The sequence below is a fragment of the Zootoca vivipara genome, chromosome 7 (assembly GCF_965207765.1).
Source record: "Zootoca vivipara chromosome 7, rZooViv2.hap1.1, whole genome shotgun sequence".
Taxonomy (NCBI): Eukaryota; Metazoa; Chordata; class Lepidosauria; order Squamata; family Lacertidae; genus Zootoca; species Zootoca vivipara.
In genome coordinates, this window is record NC_142590.1 from 49079517 (window position 1) to 49101519 (window position 22003).

Consider the following 22003-nt stretch of genomic DNA (forward strand, 5'->3'; position numbering starts at 1 on the left):
GGTTCACAGCATAAAAATGCAAAATGAGAACACAAAATATGTAATGAAACAAGTACAAAGCAAAACCAATAACCCTTCCCCCCCTCCAACAAACACATTTAAAAGGCAATAGAATGCCTGGTGCCTAAAGTAATGAAGGTACTAGGCAAGCCTCCCTGGGGAGAGCATTCCACAAACGGAGCCACTGCAGAAAAGGCCTGTTCTTGTGTTGCTGCCCTCTGGGCTTCTTGTGGAGGAGGCACACGAAGAAGGGCATAACATGTTGTAGACAGAAGCCACTACACAGAAGGGAAAGCAGTGTGATCTCTCTGCCTCCTGGAGGGAGCACCTGGCCTCTTTAAATGAGAGCAGACACCTGAGTGATGAGGACATTAAACTATGAACTGAGACCCAGGGTTTGTTTCCCAGATAATATGTTTTGGCTATGCACTGTGCAGCAGGCATTTTGCTGCAAGTGCATTGCTGGTTTCTGCAGCAAATAGGCCCATGTTTTTAAATACCGGCATGCACACACCTGGGAGCTCCCAGCACATGTACACAGGTGCTGTGAGGATGGCACTTGTCAATCCACTCTATTTGATGAGAGAAACACTGGGTATTGCCATGTAAAGTGAAGCTGTTCTTTGTGTCAGGGGACATGCCAATTAGTCTCTCTCTGTATCAGGGCCCATCTCCAAAATGGCTCTCGGTCTTCTTTAATTACCTCCTTGGGAGGACAAATATATTTTAGGCTGAGTCAATCTGCTGTTGCAGAGATGGGGGCCCAAAGAAGCTGCTTGAGTGATAGAGAGACTCCATTTCTCTGAAGTTTCATCCAGCCTTACCAGAAATGTACTCCATTGCTGGCTGAGCTGTGAGCCTCTTTTTCTGGGGTGAGTTGACCACTGCAGGATCCTCACTGTCTTTCTTCTCAGGAGGGAGTCAGAACTTCGGTGCAGAAGCAACATCAGTAAGACTGCAGAGGAAGAACCCAAAGAGGAATCAGGCAACGAGGAACTAGATGAAGAATGTGAGGAACTGAGGGGAGAGACACTTCTGTAAGGGAACAATGCTTTCTATGCTTGCCATCCATAGGACTGTTCTAGCCCTTCTCCACGTGGGAAGTTTTCTTTGCAGTCTGAACGGAACTTTCTGTAATCCACAGTTCTGGTTGCCATGTCTCAAAGAAGAAAAGGGGGGAAAGGATATTGTAATGCTAGGAAAGGTGCTCTATTGAACTTGGGGTGTTCTATTGAAACAGATTGGCCAGAAATTTGGAGCATGACAAAGGGACATACTCTCCCTCACATCACAAAATTAGTTTATGGAATTTGTTGCCACTGGATGTGGTCATGGCCCCTCTCTTAGGTGGGTTTAAAAAGGGGATGAGACAAATTCATGGGTGAGAAATTCTATTAGTGGCTATTAGTCATGAGGACAAGATTCAGAGCCTCCCGATTCAGAAGCAGCATTGCCACCAAATGTCAGCTGCTGGGAATAATCTCAGGAATGGGCTTCTGTCTTCATGTGCTGCATGTGAACTTTACTGATGTATTTGGGTTGGCTACTGTGGGGAAACAGGATTCTAGTTTGGGTGGATCTAGCAGGTCTGTTCTGATGTATTTTCATTTCTGGGAATTCAGCATTCTGTGAGAAACTCAGGGTCCTATTTTTGTAAAAGAAATGTAAAATGTTTAGCCTTTATGACCATGGATTCAATAAATTACATGAAATCATACAAAAATGTGTGTAATTGTGCACATTCAGTATAGATCGCAGAATGCAGCTGTTTCAGGAGGGATGTATAAAGAATTTGTGTTTTTACATTTTACAGAATTTAGTGCTACCTTAGTGTTGTTAAACGTACACTCATTCTTATGAAGGCTACAAATAATGGAAGCCAGAGCTTACTGGGCCTAGCTTATGGCAGGGCATCAGATTGATAGCTGACTGATTGCACCAGGTGATTATTTTCTCTCTCTTTTTTCCTGGCAGGTGCAAAGGATCTAAAATGGAGCTTTGCAGAGCCTGGTTCTCTATGCCCACCTACTATTGGGTTTTGTTGTGGCTGTTTTTTCTGGGGGTTGCTTGCCTCATTCTGATCAGGATCCTGGAGCTGCAGAAACAATACCCATTTACAACCTCTGATTCTTAGAGTCACATAAGGAGCAGAATAACCATGCCAGGACTTTGCACCATCAAAATCCTGGACAGTTTACTTTTGAAAAATAAAAATAGAAAGGAGGCCCTGTTTCATGTGTGACCAGTGAACACTGCCTGGGATGTGGTTCTAACAGGCTGGCTGGTGTGAAAAGAGCTGGAGAAGTCTGCAGGCGGGACGTCATCTAAATCCGAGAGGTGATTTTAGCTGCTACTACTCCATTGGTGGCCTCTGCATAAGCCCAACGAGCCTAACAGTTGTCTAATAGAGATAATGCTTACAACTCTGCAGAGAACTCCAGCTAAGACATTTCTCCTGTCTTTGGAGGTTAAATATCCTTCAGAGTCCCTGTGAAGTGGCAGATATATTAGAGCATTAGGTTTGTATAGCGTTGTTCACACTGAGGTTCACCAGAGAGCAGTTTGGGACTATAGGGCTCAGACCGCCTTTGTATCTTGCTACAGTGGTACCTCGGGTTTATGAACACAATTGGTTCCAGAAGTCTGTTCATAAACTGAAGCGTTCATATACTGAAGCGAACTTTCCCATTGAAAGTAATGGAAAGTGGATTAATCCGTTCCAGACGGGTCCACAGAGTACTCAACCTGAAGCGTACTTAACCCGAATCATGGGTGTAATTTGTTCCGGAAGTCTGTTCATAAACTGAAGCGTTCATAAACTGAAGTGAACTTTCCCATTGAAAGTAATGGAAAGTGAATTAATCCGTTCCAGATGGGTCCGTGGCGTTCGTAAACCGAAAATTCGTAAACCGAGGTTCCACTGTACTTCATTTTAGCGCTGCTCAGTTGAAAATGAATCCCATATTTATGGCCTGGCTTGTGAAGTATGAATGAGAAATAGAAAATGGCTTCACTCAGGGCTGCTGACAGGGGTACTGGGGGTATGCATGTACCCCAAGCCAGCAGGGGCCACAGATTTTTAGCTTTCACTTTTTTAAAAAAAACATGGCTTTGGCCCTCAACAGACAGCACCATTGCTCAGGAGGCTTGTTCACTTAATCACTGTTGCTAAGTGACCGGAGGAAAGGAGGTTGACCACCCCCACCAGGGAAAACAAGCTCCTTGTTGCTGCTACTGCTGGCAGTAACGCTACGCCAAACCATGGTTTCTCTGTCAGTTGTGCAGCAGCAGGAGGAGGAGGAGAAGAGAGGAAGCAGCAAACTGCACTTGCACGCTTGTTTGTTCACTTAGCTCATGGTTAGGCTTACCATTATATGCAAACAAGGCACGTCAGCAGTTTTCCTGCCCTTTGTTTAAAAGGTTGCCCTCATGTTTTGTTTGCATTGCAACAGCAGCATGGTAGAAGCACATTGTTGCAAGCATGGCTCTGCGAGGCTACAAAACGTTTTTTAAAGAATCCGTCGTGAACTTAGATCGTTTTAGCCTCCAGATGGCCTTACCGGGGGACCCTCCTTAGATGATGTGTATTGCTTCAAAGTGTGATTTTTAAAAAGCCCTGTTGTGTTTGGGGAGCCCTCCTACTCCTGCTGTGAGTGGGGCTCTGAACTTCTGCTCCTGAATGTACCCAGACGTGAACACTGAAAAGGATTTGTTGTACCACGACAGCTGTTGCACGGTCGCAGTGCATACAGATGGGATGATGTGTGGCGCAGCATTTCTCTCCGCCAGCAGGTGGTGCCGATGAAGGGCATTGCTATGAGAAAGGGTATAAACTTCCTTATTCACTACCGCAATCCTAATCGTACTCATTTGAGAGTGTGCCCCATTGAATTCAGTGGGACTAACTTCTGAGTAAGCATGTAGACGGCAAGAAGGAAAGGAGAAGAGAGCACCTCTCCTCTGCCCGATAAATGCCATTGCGCCAATAAGGAAAAGACAATAAAATTGGATGGTGAAGCAAGTGCTCATCTTTTGTGAAGCACAGTGCCTCTCCCTCCCTTTGAAAGCCAAAACAAATCTGGATTTATTATCTAGGAACATGGGATGGAGAGGGGAAGTTGAAAGGATGCAAGGCAACCCTGTAAGAAGTCGCTTAATGTGACAGGTGATATTTACCTCAGGAAAGGATGCATGCAGAGGACAGGAAGAAACCCCCGGAGAGAGTCACATGACCTTTCAGGATCACTGACATGTGTCTCTCCTGCAAACACAACACACCTTCCTTCAGCTGCAATCTGGGGCTGTGGGTGGTGGAGGCTCAAAAGCATGACTCTGTTAAGAGACTCACTCTCTCTCTCTCTCTCTCTCTCTCTCTCTCACACACACACACACACACACACACACTACAGTATCAACAATGCTCACCAAGTTTTGTATACAGAGGGAATGATTATTACTCCACCCAGAACAGCCCAGTGCCCAAAGGTTGTGTGCCTCTTAGGAAACTCCTCCAACCAGCTCAGTACTGTCTACACTGACTGGCAGCAGCTTTCCAGGGTTTTTGGACATGGAACATTCCCAGCCCTACCAGGAGAGAAGCTTGGACCTTCTGCATACTAAGGTGCATACTAAGCAGATCCTCTTACCAGAGCTACAGCCCTTGAAAAGCAAAGTTAAGAGATTCAAAATATTTGAATATTTTGAAACTGAGAAAAAGAGATGATCACAGAATTGGAAAGGGATCCAAAGGGTCATCTAGTTCAACCCACTGCAATGCAGGAATTGCAGCTAAACAATCACAGAAGATCTGCCTGTACTTCTGGCCAGAGGGGTTTTCAGGTGCTGCAGTCTGAATTTGGCACACCTGGCAGCAACAAGGGCTAAGACAGTGGTTGTCAGACGTTTTTCTCTAGGCCACACTTTCAGAATGAAAATTTGCTCGTGCCACACTGAATTTTTTACTGGAAAACAAAAAGAAACAACTCCTAGTAGCTGAACATAGAACACAACAACTTTATAACATGTTCATGGGATATCCAGAAATTATAAAACAATGCAACTACATAATCATACTGCTACTGAATATAGCTACTGAATCATTACTAAAATATAATATTGATTGTCCTTGAATCTTCCTGCCACACTTGCCATCCTCTCCTGCCACATCCTCTGAGAGCCACTGGGCTAAAGGGACTGGTGCTGAGTGCTGTTAGTCCAACTGGCAGGTAGGGAGCTTAAAAGATTGTTGCAGGTGCTGACACAATTAAACAAAACAGGAACTGAAATATACAACCTTCAAGCTAGTTGGTACCTCTTCCCTCCTTCCTGTACTTCCCCTCTGCCTCTGGTCGGGCACTAAATCAGCTAGACAGGAAACCACCATCTAAATGCAGCCTTCAGGCAGAGAATGAGCAGATAACCAAGAGGAATGAGAAGCTGTGAGAATAGAGGGGCATTTGGAGCAAACAAAGTTGATGCTGAAAACGGCAGGAGACACAGGTGAACCTAAATACCACGTTAATTTCATGGGGTGCCTGTTCTTGTTGTAATGTTATGCACCGAATGTTCTTGTAGCACTATGCACCACAGCAGGGCCAGCCGTACCATGGCACCCCCATAGTTACCCTGCTGCCGTCAACTGCGGTGGAGGCCACTGCCATCGTTGAAATATTATTCAGCTGTCCTGTTGACTTATGTACCTGGAACAGTGAGGGCACAACCATGTCCTTGCCTCAGGCAGAAAATGACTTGAGCCAGCCCTGCACTACAGCAAACAGAGGTGCTTTAGGTGCTTTATTCTCTTTTCAAAGCCACTCATGATTATATATATATATATATAATTCTCTCTCTCTCTCTATATATATATATTCTAATTTGGGCTGGGTGAATCCACACTTGCTTATTAGCCCTCAACTTTCCTAGTGTCTTTTGATTGCGGCAACACAGCCAACACACTGTGCATGTTGTTTTCAGAGCATGTGTTTCACGGCGCAGGACTCACATGCGAACACCCAGGCCCTGCAATTCTCAAGCATCACTCACAGACGAGCAAAAGGCGGTGTGTGGTGAAATCGAGGTGGGCTGTAACTTCATGCGTGCCATCAACCAATCCAGTGGATCAGGACAGCATTTCCTGTGCGGCCACCACACGTGTGAATCAGCCCTAAGGAAAAGGCAAGAAGTAGCGCTTGAAGGAATTGCTTCCCTCCCTGCTCTCTGGGTCACAACTGACGCTGAATTTCTTGCCCCAGACCACCGGTCCCGGATAAAGTCGAAGGGCACAGGATGAAACACCCTCGCTGAAGCTAAGCCGATCTGGGATCCCGACGGTGCCTGCCCTGGAGGTCGTCTTGGGAGTCCTTTGCATGCTGGCTTGAGGACCGTGGAAGAAAGGTAGGATATTAAAAAACGTTGCACCGGCAGAGCGTTTGAGGGGCAGCTCGTTTCCGGTGGGAGGGAGCAGCGCGCATGGGTAACACGTGAGGCGAGTGGGCTTCACTTTTAACTCTACATGTGTGACGGCTGCACGGCATAATAATAATAATAATAATAATAATAATAATAATAATAATAATAATAATAGGAGGAGGATCGCACACCCAACTCCCTATGTGCTTTATGTCAGCATTTGTAAACGGATCCCACGCTAAGCATTCGCTCATTTATTTGTTTTTCAAAAAAATCCCAGGGACGGTCGTAATACCCTCGCTTTGGGATTATTATCTCCCTTGCTGCAGTCTTCTTTAGGTTGCTCAAGGTGTTTTTAAAGTGCCCGGGCAAGAAGCTCCGCCTCCGGGCTATGTGGCTCCTGCAGACTCGCAGCCCGAGCGCGCGATGCTGCCGTCCTCTCTCCTCCTCCGCCCTGCGGAGCCGAGGGAGCAGTTGAGCCGCGTTTTCCGATCCAGAAAGGCAGTGAAGGGAGGGGGGCAGTCTCTGCTGGGGAGGGGTGTCTCTTCCAGCAGCCTAAGCACAAGCCACTCCTAGCGGGGAGAAGCTGAGGAGCCCCGGCGACGGCGGAAGAAGCGGAGCGCAACCGGGAAGGAGGAGGTAAAGTGGGGACGGAGCCCAGGGGCGCCCTCGAACGGCAGCCGGGCTGTGTGCTCGGCAGCCCCAGAGACCGGCGCTATCGCTGCGCGCTTGGCTCAACCGACCGGGCAAGGCGGGCAGAAAGGAAGGAATTGCCGTGCGCCTCGGGTGCCAAGGCACGACGGGCCGGTCTAAACGCGAGTGTTCGTGGCAAGCAGCCGCGGCTCAGCCTTGGAAGGCGAGAGCCAATCCTGGGTGCCTCTGAGCATGTGCAGAGTGCGCGGCTGCCCTGTTCTCTTCTTCCTCCCTCCCCGGCCAGTCATAACTAGGCCCTCTTTGGGTATGCACTGAGCCGTGGGCGCTAAAGGTAGAGGATGCGGGAAACGGCTTTGAGAAGCGACCTTACGCATGGGACAAGGAGCTCAAAGGAGAGGGACGCCCCTGCGGTCGGAGCTTTGGGTAGGAGGGAGCCGCTTGCAGCTTAAAACTTTGATCTGGGAGGGGATCCCCGCCCCCTTGCCTTCCAAAGCAGCAGAGACTAACCAGGAGATAATAGGGCGCGGGAGTGTGGGGGAATCTTAGACCCTGGGCGCTCGGGAGAGGTACCCATCGCAATGGGGACGGGTAGGACTCCAGGCTGATAGTTGATGGGCGGTAGCCCAATAAAGGGTATAAATAAAGCCCAATAAAAGTGCGTGATCTGCGAGCTGCGCCCCAGCATTCTCTGCGACCTCGCAAGGGATCCTCTTGGATTCTGCGGTGTGGATGATTGAGGGCTTGGACCATCCCTGTTGGTTGGATTACGGGCTCGGCTTTCTAGACCACGTGCCTAGGGAATGGGAGGGGTTCTTTGAGAGCTCCAGCTGGCTTGTATGTTGTGTAAGATGACGTCTCTGTATCGCCTTACTTTTTACCACTGGTAGAAAGGGCTCGGTTCCTAGTTCTTTCAGTCCCGAAGTAATACTAAGAGTGCGAGTCTGCATTTGCAGCGATGGAGAACGGGCACTTTGCGCATCTCGTGTTAGTAGCGAGGCTGTTAATTCACACTGGCTTTCAAATTGACAAGTCTTACATTTTTTTATTCTACAAACTAGCAGTTGCCTCTAGCAAATTAACCCTTGCCCAACATCTTGCCTACACCTTTTGCCATCAGGGCAAATGGTATTAACTGCATCTCCACAACTGAAAAAGTTGTCAGCTGAATTTCTGCCTATCCTGTAGAAAGTTCATTCATCCTCAATTTGGAGATGAGTATAATTTAAAATTTTCCCAACAATGAGAGAAGATGCAACTATTGGGCTTCCCACCCTATTCCTTCATTGAACCTTGTGACCATCCTAAACCAAGACCTCCCACCCCTTTTGCCCCATTGCAAGTGTCTTAATTTGTGCAGGTAATGCGCATGTGCTATCTGCACCCTTTAGCACCTACGTGTGCTTGGCAGTCTTGATAACCATTGCAGCACCTTAACTACCGGTAACAGAGTTTACATTTCCTGGTTCTCATGCTTACTTCCTCCTTGGCTTAGGCAATTTTAATTGCTGAAACTAAGTTAAGCTTATCTTCCATCTCCTAGGTCAGGGGTCCCCAGACTTACCAGCGTTTGGGCTGGTTCCCACCGCGCCGATCGTGCGGCGGGCCGGAGGGCGAGGGAGCGCGCGCCCGTGTGCATGCGCATGGGCGCTTGCTGGCGCAGCGGCGCACTTCCCGGGTGGAAAAAGCGCCGAAAATCCATTGTGCGCATGCGCGTGGGCCTCCCCCGACCCGGAAGTGCACCAGAAATGACTTCTTCCGGGTCGGGAGAGGCCCATACGCATGCGCAGAAAGGATTTTCGGCGCTTTTTTCCCAACCCGGAAGAGCGCTGCCGCGCTGCGCGCCGTAAGAGCGGGCGGCAGCGGGCGGTGGGGGTCGTCGCGGGCCGGATTGGCAGGCTAATTGGGCCGCATCCGGCCCCCGGGCCGTAGTCTGGGGACCCCTGTCCTAGGTGCTTTGCTGAAAACAGGAAATGTTGCCCTCCTAGGTAGTGGAAGGTAAAGGGGGAAAGGACCATAAAACTTACTTCTGTGTTGTATACCTACTTGTAGCTGGTTAGGGATGCATGACTATGAAAAAGGAGATTGGTGTGTAAGGCAATAAGCAGAGAGAACTGCTTCTCTCTCTCTCTCTCTCTCTCTCTGTGTGTGTGTGTGTGTGTGTGTGTGTGTGCTGATAAAGTGCAATGCTGAAATATGAATGCAAATTGCAGATGCTGCTGGTTCCCAAGTAATAAGCCAGATTGGCCCCTTTCTTTTTTAGCAGCCAGGTGGCATGTCTTTTGTGCAGCAGATGTGCAGATGACAAAAAGGGATGGCTGTAGGGCTCTCTCTAGTTCTTACTCACATCACCTGTACCTCTAATTGTTTAACTGTCACAGCAGCCTAATTCTCTTGCAGGAAAAAAACAATTACCGTAAGTGCAACTCCTTGCTGACTCAAAAGGAAAATAGTATGTCTGTGTAGTCCTTGATGTTGTTCGTTACAATGCAGAGTGTAGCCCAGTTCCCTGGGGAGGCATATCATACAAGCCTGTCCCACGTTGCTGGCTTTTTCATTAAGGACAGAATGCGCATTAGAGTGGTCTTGAGGGTCTTTCACAGCAGAATTAAATAGCATGTGAAAAATGTACCATTCTGTCTTCTGGAGGAGAGCAAAAATCTAAAAGTTTGGTTCCAGATCTAGACTTCCAGGAATTCAGTCACTGAGCTTACTCAATTAAGTTGTAGATTGTTCTTTGGTTGAACCAGCAGCACTAGAAGCTTTCGGTGGTTCTTAACTCTAGATGTTGTCCTTTCTGAAAGCTTGCTACATTGTTTGTAAGTGTTTCTCTTTTGAGTTTATATTATGAGAATATATAACTGAATGCACTTCATTTCCATATAATAATTAAAAAGGAAGGAAGGCAGTGGAGGGGGTGGGGTGGGATGTGCTCACATGTCGCCCTAAACAAAGTGGCTTGTTTTCAACAACCCATAGTTAATGTTAACCTCAGTTTGCCAATTTAGACAAAGTGGCAAACTAATGTTTCTGAATTACTCCTGACTGTGCAGGAGTAGGGGGGGGGGGGAAGCATGCAAACACAAATCATGCTGCAGCTAGTTCAAGTTTGTGCATGTCACACTGAACTATGGTTTAGCAACATGGTTTGTGTGTGTACATCAGTTCTATTGTGACCAGATTGGCTCCCTAAATGAACTGGGAGGGAAACCCAGCAAAAGGTCAACATTTTTTGTCAGTTACTCTCTGGCAGGAAATATGAGGAAAAACCTAAAAGCTCAGAAAGTATGAGGGGTAGTTGAGGAAAGTTCAGAATGTTCTATTTGTTTCCCTTCAGCTCATGCCCTTTTAACTGTTGCAAGTCTCACGCAAAGCATGATTGCATAAGCAATAAGTATCCTAAGCCTGCCCTACTGGATAATCTGTGACATACAGACCAACCTGCTCCTCCAGCAACTTCTACCCTTCTTATTGTGACTTCAATATTCTGAAAGACTTTATTCTTCAGCAGTATACAAATCCAGTGTGCAGGGCTCATCAAGGCTTTTTAAAAATAAAAATAAAAAAGTGTCAAGTAACTTGCAGTGAAGCCCTGCCATTTCCTCAACTGCTTTCCAGTGTGTGTGCAAAAGCATCCTTTTGTTACCTACATCCACTGTTTTCTGCAGCATCAACACATTCTCCCAGGCTATTCTCCCTCCGCTTATCAACACATACTGTCCCATCGATAATGCTAAAAGGTTTACATTTCACATTATGGCTAAATTAAGTTGGTGTGATGCTTTCACTGATTGCATGGGAAATCCTTCAAGATCTTAAGTTTTACTTTCATCCAGCATGTGCTTATTTAAACCTTGCCCAACCTGGTGCCCTCCAGATGTTTGGGGCTACTGCTCCCACCAGCCCCAACCGGAATGGCTGCGCTGGCTGAGGCTGATCAGAGTTGTGGTCCAAAACATCTGGAGCCTCTCTTATTCCATCTGCATTAAGTTGTCATATTATGCCAGTTGACTTTCTTGGTGTGATCTACACATTGGCATTCATATATCTGACTGCGTATCATTCATGGAATGGGGTGAACATTACTAGTGTTATTGAATCGTGTGTACACTATGTTGGCATCTGTCTGCTGTCTTGAGGGACAATGGAGTGCTCTAGCAAAATGCTAGAGAATCACAGCACCTGCTGTGGCTGCAGAGACTGGGAACTTGTAACTGCTGCCTCTTGCCTTGTTTTTGCTGCATTAGCAGAGCTGAAGTGACCTTTCTGAGGTACCAGGTGTGAAGAGATGGAGAATGCATGATTCTGTGATCCTTGGAAATTACGGTACACAAATGCAGTGTCCCCCTCTCTTGGTATATTCCTTGATATTGCCAGCTTGATGCTCATTGCAGTCGCTGGGAATGTGAACACTTTTTAAAAAACTTAAAATAAAATAAGGCCATTGCTGCAGGGGGATAAGGTTGTGGGGACCATTTGCTTCATATTTCAATATTTGTAACAATTCATAAAGTGGTGTGGGCATGGGAGGAAGGGTTGTGTTGCTGGTCACTAATTATGACAAAAAAAAATCTAATGGGCATCAGTTGATATATGTGGAGCCACATTCCATTCTACTTGGTGTATTCATGAATAGCATGATTCCAGTCTGGGAAAGAATGCAATTTTCCTAAGTATAATTTGCTGAACAGAACACTAGGGAAATGTGATATTTGGAATTGCAATCTAGTGCAGAATGTCCGAAGCAAATGGTAGACAGGTGCAGTTTACAGTGCAAAGTCTCAGGCACCGTGCTGTGCCACCTCTTTTGTTTTGCTTCCGTTGCCCAAGGATTAATAATTAATTATGCCTTTTAGCACTCTTTTAAATGTCTTCCTAGGTCAGACCAGAATACTTTGCATTCAGATTGCTCCTAGCACCTCGGGGTTTGTTCCAGTATGGAAGTAACATTGCACAAAGGGTTTTCCAACCATTGTGAAATGGTTACTCCTCGTGCTTGCTTTTTTTTTTTTTGCAGCTTCCATGCAATATTATTGGCATCAAAATACCAGCCTGTATTGCGCACCCTGCTTTTAACCTGGATTTACCCTTGGGGAAGGGATCCAATATACTTTTTAAAAAACACCCAAACAACCCATCTGTAATAGCGGGAGAGGAGGAGGAGGAGTTTGAATTTGATATCCCGCTTTATCACTACCCGAAGGAGTCTCAAAGCAGCTAACAATCTCCTTTCCCTTCCTCCCCCACAACAAACACTCTGTGAGGTGGGTGAGACTGAGAGACTTCAGAGAAGTATGACTAGCCCAAGGTCACCCAGCAGCTGCATGTGGAGGAGCGGAGACGCGAACCCGGTTCCCCAGATTACGAGTCTACCACTCTTAACCACTACACCGCACAAGAGTATGTTTACTGTGTTATGTCCCCCACTCCTATCCCGAAGCACCCTAATTCTCCTTCACCTCACAGTCACATGGGTGTTTTGACATGTCTTATGGCCAGATCTTGTGAAATTGTCAATTGAAAGACTGATAATTGCTGTGATTCATGATGATGTCCTTGGTCTAGAGCAGGCATCCCCAAACTTCGGCCCTCAAGATGTTCTGGACTACATTTCCCATCATCCCTGACCACTGGTCCTGTTAGCTAGGGATCATGGGAGTTGTAGGCCAAAACATCTGGAGGGCCGAAGTTTGGGGATGCCTGGTCTAGAGTCAGTGGTCAATCTTCCATCATTCCCTCCTACCGCTCACCAGAGAAGTATATTGTCTGTGATGGTTACAATCACCAACCAAGGGCTGTAGATAAGGACTGCAGAACCTTGACAGTTGCTTTTTCTTCTTCAGATGTTAACATTTCGGGATGGAGAGAAAGTGCAAAAAAGGGGAAATGCTTCCCTCAATCTAGCTGCGCCTGCTTTCCTTAGAGTGAGGGCCTGATTTTTAATGTGCAAGATCTACACTGCTTCATAACATGGGTAAACTAAAGATGAAATATTTTGTAATACAGTCCCAGAACAAGTTTGTAATCTGTTAGATGGGGAATAAAGCTCAGGCAGGCTGGTAAACAAGTTTGGGTAGTGAATTTTTGAGTGATAACAGAGAGGAGGATTTGGATGTTTGTTTTTGCAAAAACTGAAATCAAGCTCTGCATAGGTTTAGTGAAGAAATGGTAGCTAAACTGAAGCTCAGTCCAGGCAAGACAGAGGTCCTGTTGGTGGTTTCTTCTGCCCTGGAAAGTGGTGTTCACCCCACTCCAGAGTGGGTTGCAATCCCCTGTAAAGCAGGGGTGAGGAACCTGTGGTCCTCCAGATGTTGATGGATGATAACTCCTGTCACCTCTGACCATTGTCCATGTTGGCTGGGGCTGCTGAAAGTTGGAGTCCAATAACACTGCAAGGGCCACAGCTTCCCTATCCCCTAATCTAGCAATCCTAGAGTGAGCAACGGGTGCTTAACATTTTTTTTTAAAGATGTTTCTTCGCCCTCTGGATTAACCAGCACTTTATACTTTATGAGCATCAAAAGGATTCCACTGTAAATAGGCCTTGGCATCATTATATCCATTCCCCAGGAAAAAACCCCTGTTGATATCTATTCTATGGGCATGTGTGGGGTTGCGTAGCTTCCTAGAATTGAGCGCTTGGTTCAAAAGAAGCTGATAACTCAGAACTGGTATTGCCACAGACTCTGTAACCTTTTATCTTAAACTCTGCTCCTCACCCAGTGCATTTGAAGCAGATTATTCCCCCCAAAGTGTTCTGGGAACTGTAGTTTGAAATGGATATTGGATAAGATAGCTGTGTGAGGCGTAAAGTTCCCAGAATTCTTTGGGGAAAATAATGTGCTTTAAATATATGGTGTATGTATACACAGCCTCTTATCCCTCTCCCACAATGTCCTGCACTAATTGCACAAAAATAAAAGCAGGTTAAAGGTAATGGTAAAGGGACTCCTGACCATTAGGTCCAGTCTTGACCGACTCTGGGGTTGCGGTGCTCATCTCGCGTTATTGGCCGAGCTTCCAGGTCATGTGGCCAGCATGACAAAGCCACTTCTGGCGAACCAGAGCAGCACACAGAAACGCCGTTTACCTTCCCGCTGTAGCGGTACCTATTTATCTACTTGCACTTTGACGTGCTTTCGAACTGCTAGGTTGGCAGGAGCTGGGACCGAACAACGGGAGCTCACCCCATTGCAGGGATTCAAACCACTGACCTTCTGATTGGCAAGCCCTAGGCTCAGTGGTTTAACCCACAGCCTAAAAGCAGGTTAGGGTTGGCTAAAGGAGAAACGACTTTTGAACTGGGCTGAAGTTAGCTTTTTGTAAGGCAGCCGAAATGAAAGATAGCCCAGTCTGCATCTTAGTGGTTTGCTGTTTTTTTTTTGTCTGTTGTAGATGTGAGTCACCACAACTGGGAGTGTAATCATGCCAGTTGTGTAATCACTCTTGATATGCAGGTTCTCTGATGAAATGTGTAGTAGCCGAGAGGTGCAGGGTCTGTTTATTTCTCTGTATAGCTGCTTTCGATTTTGTTTGTGTGTAATGGTGTTGTGTGCTTTTGAAAAGATAGGTTCCTTCTTTGGTTAAGGCAGTGGTTTGGGATTTGGAAGGTCATTGCTTCAATCCTCTCTTCCTGTCTGGAAGCAATTACTCAAGATCACTTAGCACGGATCACTTACTCCTTCAATCTTCTCTTGAACTTACACCTACAGAGGCTGAGGAGTCCAGTGTCAGGGCTTGTTCCTCCCCTGGGCAGTGCTTGCTTGTGGGTGAAGAGAGGGTTGTGAGTATGCAGTCTGGGGGTGGCAGTTTTTTTCTATCAGAATGGTTAATGCAAAGCACAGGGATGTGGGTGTGGAGTGACCATGAAGTTTCAAAATATTTGGAAGGATCTCAGAGTAGGGGTGTGACTTTCAGAGGTATTTAGTATGCAGAAGTTCAAAACAAATGCATGTGTTTGGCAGCCCTGGAAATCAAGCCTCACACAGTTTGCCTGGGGCTTTAGACAGTCCTATTCAACAGTGGTTGCAGGATGGAAGCATGATGAAGGCAAATATCTGCAGTGCTCTTTGTGTCTTCCTGCTTATGTGTGCAGTATTGACAAACAGATCGTTTTCAGGTCAGATTGCTGCTCCTGCAGTTTATTGCTCCAGTTGGGTCTCTTTGGAATACAGTGGTACTTTGGGTTACAAACACATCAAGTTACAAACACTTCGGGTTACTGACTCCGCTAACCTGGAAGTAGTACCTCGGGTTAAGAACTTCGCCCCAGGATGAGAACAGAAATCATGTGTCAGCAACACAGTGGCAGCAGGAGGCCCCATTAGCTAAAGTGGTGCCTCAGGTTAAGAACAGTTTCAGGTTAAGAATAGACCTCCAGAACGAATTAAGTTCTTAACCAGAGGTACCACTGTATATTGAATAGAGACAGAATCTGATAGACACAAATGGTATCTCCAGGCCTCCCTCTACACTTGCTTGATGCAGTCAGTGCTGCAGAGCCTTTAAACAAGCTATGCTGAGCATCCCTGTCTGAGGGCGCAAGCATTTCCTCATTGGTTAAGGAACCAGCTGGTTGCTTAGGATATTACATAAATAATCCTGAGGTGCAATTGGTTAATGTTCTTGAGTGTCTCCCTTGATTTCTGCCTTCATCTCTAAAGCAGGTTTTTCTATATCAGTGCTATTGGCGCAAGGGTGGGTGGGGCAATGGATTCTGAGATGTTCTTAGCACTGCCCAAGGCTTTTGCTTCAACACAATGTTGCATGCTGTGATGATCATATGATTACTGTCACTCCACTTCACCTGAGTAAATTTAATAACCTCATAATATTATTCAGCCTATGGTACCGTGTTTCCCACATTATAAGACACCGTCTTATATTTATTTCACTCAAGAAAATAAGCCTATGGCTTATTTTCGGGGGGTGTCTTTTTTTAAATTTATTGTTACTGTAAGTACGGTACCTCCTTACTGGGTCCTGCTGGCTCAGGGCTCGGGACGCGCAGCAAGCCACCTCCTGCTGCTGCCGGATCCCGGAGGCGGCCTGCTGGGTCTGGTTGGCCTGCATGGCCCAAAGCTGAGTGGCGGCAGGAGGTCCGCGGGTCCTTCCCTGCTGCCAGGGCGACGGCGGAAGCGCTGCTGGCCCCTTCCGCGCCGCCGGAGCGTCGGGGGCTGCATGGCCCGAAGCTGAGCCCCGTGCTGAGGCTGAGTGGCGGCGGGAGGCCCGTGGGTCCTTCTGCACCGCGGGGGCGATGGACGCCAGCGAGAGCACTGCTGGCTCCTTCCGCGCCACCGGAGTGTCGTGGGCTGCATGGCCCAAAGCTGAGCGGTGGTGGTAGGTCCGCGGGTCCATTCGCGCCGCCGGGATGACGGGGGGCGGGAGCACTGCTGGCCCCTTCCGCCGGATCAAGGAAGCGGCCTGCCGGGTCGGTGCCCAGCAGCGCCGCGCAGAGCACCAGATCGAGTAAGCGGCCTGCAGAGTCAGCGCCCAGCAGCCCCGTGCTGAATTGAGGAGGCGGTGCTCCGCGCGGCCGCTTACTCGATCTGGTGCTCCGCGCGGCGCTGCTGGGCACCGACCCGGCAGGCCGCTTCCTTGATCCGGCGGAAGGGGCCAGCAGTGCTCCCGCCGCCCGTCATCCCGGTGGCGCGAAAGGACCCGCGGACCTCCCAACACCGCTCAGCTTTGGGCCATGTAGCCCACGACACTCCGGCGGCGCGGAAGGAGCCAGCAGTGCTCTCGCCGGCGTCCGTCGCCCCGGCGGTGCAGAAGAACCCACGGGCCTCCCGCCGCCACTCAGCCTCAGGCCATGGAAACTGGCAGGGATGGGGAAGGGGGGAGTGCCTTCCCTCCTCCGCATCCCTCCGTGTAACTCTACCCTGCTCGGCGAGCGCTTGCACAATGCAGCCGCTGCTTCACCCGGGCCAAGTGCTGCTCGGCTCACACACAATAGCGCTCTCCTTTTCCCGCCGTGCCGGCCTGTGCAGTTGCAACGCGGCACAAGTTGCTCCCAGCGCGGCTTGCCTGGTGACACGCTCAATTCATGCACCCCCTCCCACCTGGTCTCAAGCCTCTCCGAGGCTCTAAAGGAACGCAACAAGGTATGGCTTATTTTCAGGGGGTGTCTTGTATTTCACAACTGCTTAAAAATCCTGCCCTGGCTTACTTTATGACTACGTATTAAAAAAGGGGAAACACGGTATATGCATGGAGAGCAGGACTATTGTTGCCTCCTGATATCTACACCTTCAGTGGACTATAGAAAGAAGAGCATAAGTGCTTATATATTACCTGTAGGGGAATTATGTGTGTTAGGGGTTCCTGATCAGGTGGCCAGCCTACGCATGTAGGTTATCCTGCCCTGTTGTATGTGTGGTTAATTGACTGAACAACTCTGTAGTTTGAGCCTCAGAAGTTCACCATATGATCACCATTGTTTACTGGGCTTGAAGTTCATTCATACAAGAAACTACAGACGTATTGCAACCCAGCGTATATCACTTGCTTTGTGCTTTTCAAAAAGTCTTTATATATATTGTCAAATGTTATTATCATGATTTATTAAATTTGTATACACTACCCTTCATCCGTGGGTCTCAGGGCGGTTCACACCACAAAACCACAATATAAAAAAATGCAAGATACATAACAAAAATAAGATAAAAAACCAAACCGATAATCTCCCCTCTCACGATACATTTGAAAGTATATTGGATGTTAGTCAGCCAAAGGCCTGGTTGAAGAGGAACGTTTTCACGTGGCGCCTGAAGGTGTATAATGAAAGCGACAGACGAGCGTCCCTGGGGAGAGCATGCCACAAACAGGGAGCCACTGCAGAAAAGGCCTGTTCTTGTGTTATCACCCTCCAGACCTCTTGTGGAGGAGGCACATGAAGGACCTCAGATGGGATGTCTGGTGATGGGATGTAGCCAACAAAGTTAGCGCAATAATTTCCACCTGTGCAATAGTACTTCCACTTCCTCTTCCTCTTTTCTCCTTATGCAACTCCTGTGCCCCTCTAAACAGATTTTTTTTGGCAGTGGTGGGGTGGGTTGCACAGGGAGTGGAGTGGGACAAGAAACTCTATTGCATAGGAGGAGGTCATTGCGCTAACAGGATGACTCCGTTAAATGCAACCAGATATCTTTCAATAAAAGTTTTTATGTGGATCTCAAATACTTCGCTGAGTTGAAACCTTAGGAAAGAGTCTCTGGGAAAGGGTCCTATATGCTGTTCAAACAACTGGCAAAGACAGTTACTGATTAAGCCTGGGCAGCATATCATTGTCATGATTCAAAGTCTTGAGGAAAACAAGCTTTACTGAAATCTTCACAAAAGTTTATGCTGTAAAATATTTCTTTGTCTTTAAGGAAACTTCCATTGTGCGTTTTCACTAACAAGGTCGCTCGTTTCACAAATTTGTTTCAAAATTTTGGTGGGTGTTTTTTCCCCACAGTCAGAGAAATTTATTGCATGGCGGTTGGGGTCTGGATCGCCAAGTGTTCAAAATGTGAGACGTATGCTTTCAAATTGCAAGTGTGTCAGAAGATGCTTAATCTTTAAGTTTCAAGGACTGAAAGGAGAGGGCATTGAAACAGCCCATACTTCCTTAGATAGCGAGTCTCCGGGCTAATATCCTGTTTACTAATACTTGGCACTGTTGGTTCCCTCCATACCCACCCCCCTGTGTAATTTACAAGTCAAATGTACCCAGACAGTTTCCTGCCTTACATGACTCTCACTGGGGAATGAGGAGGCCTTAATCATACATGGGTAGGGATTATAGTCTTGGTTTGTTCTTTGTGTTCACTGTCTAAAGAAAAACTTCCAGTTCTGGTTGATGTCAGCATAGGCTTATTGATCTTAAATGTTTGAAATGTAACAGTTAGCATTTTTTTAAATCTAATTTTTTGGGGGGTTGCTTCTAGGGTTAGCCTGTACCCTCATGCATACTTTTCCAGCAGTAAACACCACTGGGCCTACTTCTGAGTAAATCTTGCAGCACAGAGCACTTTTCAATGTTATACCGTATATTCAAATCCTCCTCCCCAACCATAGCCAAAGCATAACTCCTGCCAGAAGAAAATGATTGAAAGAGAGGAACTCATTGGGTTGCCAGACTCCTGTCTATTTCATGTCTAGAAGACAGAGCACAGAGGAAGTGGGAAGGAAGGCAGGAATGAATGATGTAATAATCCTCCCCTGCCCCCTTCATTTTGAGGGAATAACCGCGTGACACACTGGAGATCTGTAAAAGTGGTTCCCAGGACAAGCAGCATGCTTGACAAACTATGCAAACATTTGCATGTAATCAGGAAGTGTCAGTGAAATACACTTTCTTTGTATGTGTGCGTGTCCAGGGTTGGTATTCGTTTGTCTCAAGGGACAATGGAGTGCACCTCTAGGGGTGAGGTCAAACCACTACATTAGCAGCACTAAAGTGACCTCTTTGGGATGCAAGCCTGGGCAGTGGGTAGTTACTGGGATGCCCAGAAGACAACACACAGACACCCCGCATTGCTGATATGGTCCAAAGGAAAGCAGAGCAATATGTTTGGCACCAGCTTGGCTGCAGGAATTGCCAGAAGGAAGTGTACAAGTGTACAAATGCCTTAGGAACTCCACTCCGGATCTGTGTAGGGTTTACTGCTTAGTCTTCCAAAGATATCCCACAAGGCAGCAGAGGTTTAAGATCAGAGTCTTCCTTCCCCTAGTTGGGCTACCTGCCCTGGTTGGCGAGTCCCACCTGCACCTCACTTCACCCTACAGCACATGCAGAAACTGCCTTCTTGACTGTTGGACCCACTATGGGTTTCATCTGCTCAATCCACTGAAGGCTTTCTTCACATGCAGGGGAAATCCCTAAGTCACAGAGGGTTTGAGACCCATCGGCTACCCTCACCTAGTTTAGCCGGCCAGTTGAAGCCATTTCATGGGGTGTGGCCACTGCTGCATGCTGACAGCCTCTAGGAGTCACAGATCAGAACTGAGTGCAGGGTGAGGACCAAAGATGGACAAGGTACCCTAGAGGGAGCATTATGTGTTCCCCACACACCTCATGGCATTCTACCCCCCCAACACCCCATACATCCCAGGGTAAGGTAAAGGGACCCCTGACCATTAGGTCCAGTCGTGTCCGACTCTGGGGTTGTGGCGCTCATCTCGCATTATTGGCCGAGGGAGCCGGCATGCAGCTTCCAGGTCATGTGGCCAGCATGACAAAGCTGCTTCTGGCGAACCAGAGCAGCACTCGGAAATGCCGTTTACCTTCCCGCCGGAGCGGTAGGTATTTATCTACTTGCACTTTGACAATGTTTCAAACTGCTAGGTTGGCAGGAGCTGGGACCGAGCAACAGGAGCTCACCCCGCAATGGGGATTCGAACCGCCAACCTTCTGATCGGCAAGCCCTAGGCTCAGTGGTTTAACCCACAGCGCCACATCCCAGGGTAATGTGTGGTAAAGAGTAACTCTTGCATGTCCTCTCTGGGGAGAGGCCTGTGCATCTCATGTGGGGGAATTTTTTTGCACTAAATCAAATTATTTCCTTCATATATTTACCTAATGTAATCCAGAAAGAGAACATGTGTTTTCTTTGCCATACCATGAGAAATCAGACTGGGTTTGTTCTGGCTGAGTGCTATGATGCCACCAACCAACCTCCCCCTTTTTTGGTTCATGTGGGGCAACTCTGGAGATCTGTGAAAAAAGCAATGGGAGTCATGTTGGTTCCAAAATCCACAGTTGGGTAAAAGCATTCTAAGGACCAACAAAAATGTTACAAACTTTGTAGTGGACATAGCTTTCAAGCCCAGAGTCTTTGTACAGCTCAGCTGTTAACAATGAGCATAAAGATGTTTGTACAAGATGAAACATATATTAGAAAAAATGTACTGTATCTTAAGAGTTGGAAGGACTCACAAGCAGAGCAGGACATCCACTGCTACAACACCACTGATAGGTAACTGTCCAGCCTCTGCTTAAAAACCTTTAACTAATGAGAGTTCACCACCTTCTATGACATGAGATCTGCAACGTTTAATGTTTAACTAAATGCAGCCATGGAATATGTGAGTGCTAATTTGATTAGGGAAGAAGCACAGAGGTGAATATTTTTAACTTCTTATGCCTGCACTGTTTGCCTGATCTAAATTGCTCTCACACAGATGTGTGTGTGTGTGTGTGTGTGTGCGCGCACACACACACACACAGTTGCTATTTGTTCCATTCAGAGAAAAATACTGGCATGATACAAGTTCCTGTATCACACACACAGAGCAAATAGGTGTATTGGGGAGGTCAAGTTCAATCAGGAAAATATGGGGCAGATGGATTAAACACCTGCACCAAAACAACACTTCCTTGATCAAATTGGCTGCCCACTGACTTCATAGCTGCATTAAGTAAAAAAATAAATTAATGCCCTGGTGCTAAGAAGTCAGCATTCTAGGCAAGGAAAGCTGACTGATTTCAACGAAAGACAACTTTCTCCATGCAATGCATACCTGAAATGCATATGCAAAGCACTTGAAAGAAACTTCATTAGCAGAAGTTACACCTGTCAACTGTTTTATCATCCTTTCTGTGGGCAGAAGGCAAGAAGGAAATAGCTCTTTCTCCACGGTTAGTAAACAATTTATATATATACCAGTATATAATGAGATCTGTGTGCACATTGGCTTCCGCAAACCAGAAAGAAGTCACCTTTCTCTTTAGACACTGCAAGGAATTTCCCCAGCTTGTGCAGTCTTCTTTAGCAACAAATGTGGTTGAGTGGGCGCGCAGGAAGTTGCTAACCACGAAGCTGGGGAAAATTAGTACAGAACGCCGAGCAACACTGTGTTAGGAAACTTAGGGCTGTGGTTAGAAAAACGTGCAGGCTGCTTTGTAGTGCTTCCAAATTACAGCTGTATCATTGACAGCAGGTAAACACATCACTCCTCC

General features: G+C 47.1%; 2 protein-coding genes across 11 annotated transcripts in view; both read left to right on the top strand.

Annotated features, from left to right (window-relative positions):
* Positions 1-2225, top strand: part of LOC118088167 (uncharacterized) — a 29218-nt gene extending 26993 nt beyond the window's left edge. For all 7 annotated transcript variants that reach the window (XM_088673329.1, XM_060277007.2, XM_060277004.2 and 4 more), the window contains 2 exons: positions 915-1037; positions 1975-2225. In XM_088673329.1, the coding sequence (XP_088529455.1) occupies positions 915-1037; positions 1975-2134 (283 nt within the window). In that variant the 3' untranslated portion in view covers positions 2135-2225. The remainder of the gene's footprint in view (positions 1-914; positions 1038-1974) is intronic.
* Positions 2226-6169: 3944 nt separating this feature from the next.
* MICAL1 (microtubule associated monooxygenase, calponin and LIM domain containing 1) overlaps positions 6170-22003 on the top strand; it is a 46870-nt gene continuing 31036 nt past the window's right edge. Inside the window, exon 1 of one of the 4 annotated variants that reach the window (XM_088673331.1) lies at positions 6170-6393. The gene's annotated coding sequence lies outside the window, so the exon portion shown is untranslated. Of the gene's footprint in view, positions 6394-6806; positions 7048-8890; positions 9058-12323; positions 12460-22003 lie in introns of those variants that run through there. The other 3 variants (XM_035121439.3, XM_088673332.1, XM_088673333.1) reach the window with 3 other exon arrangements.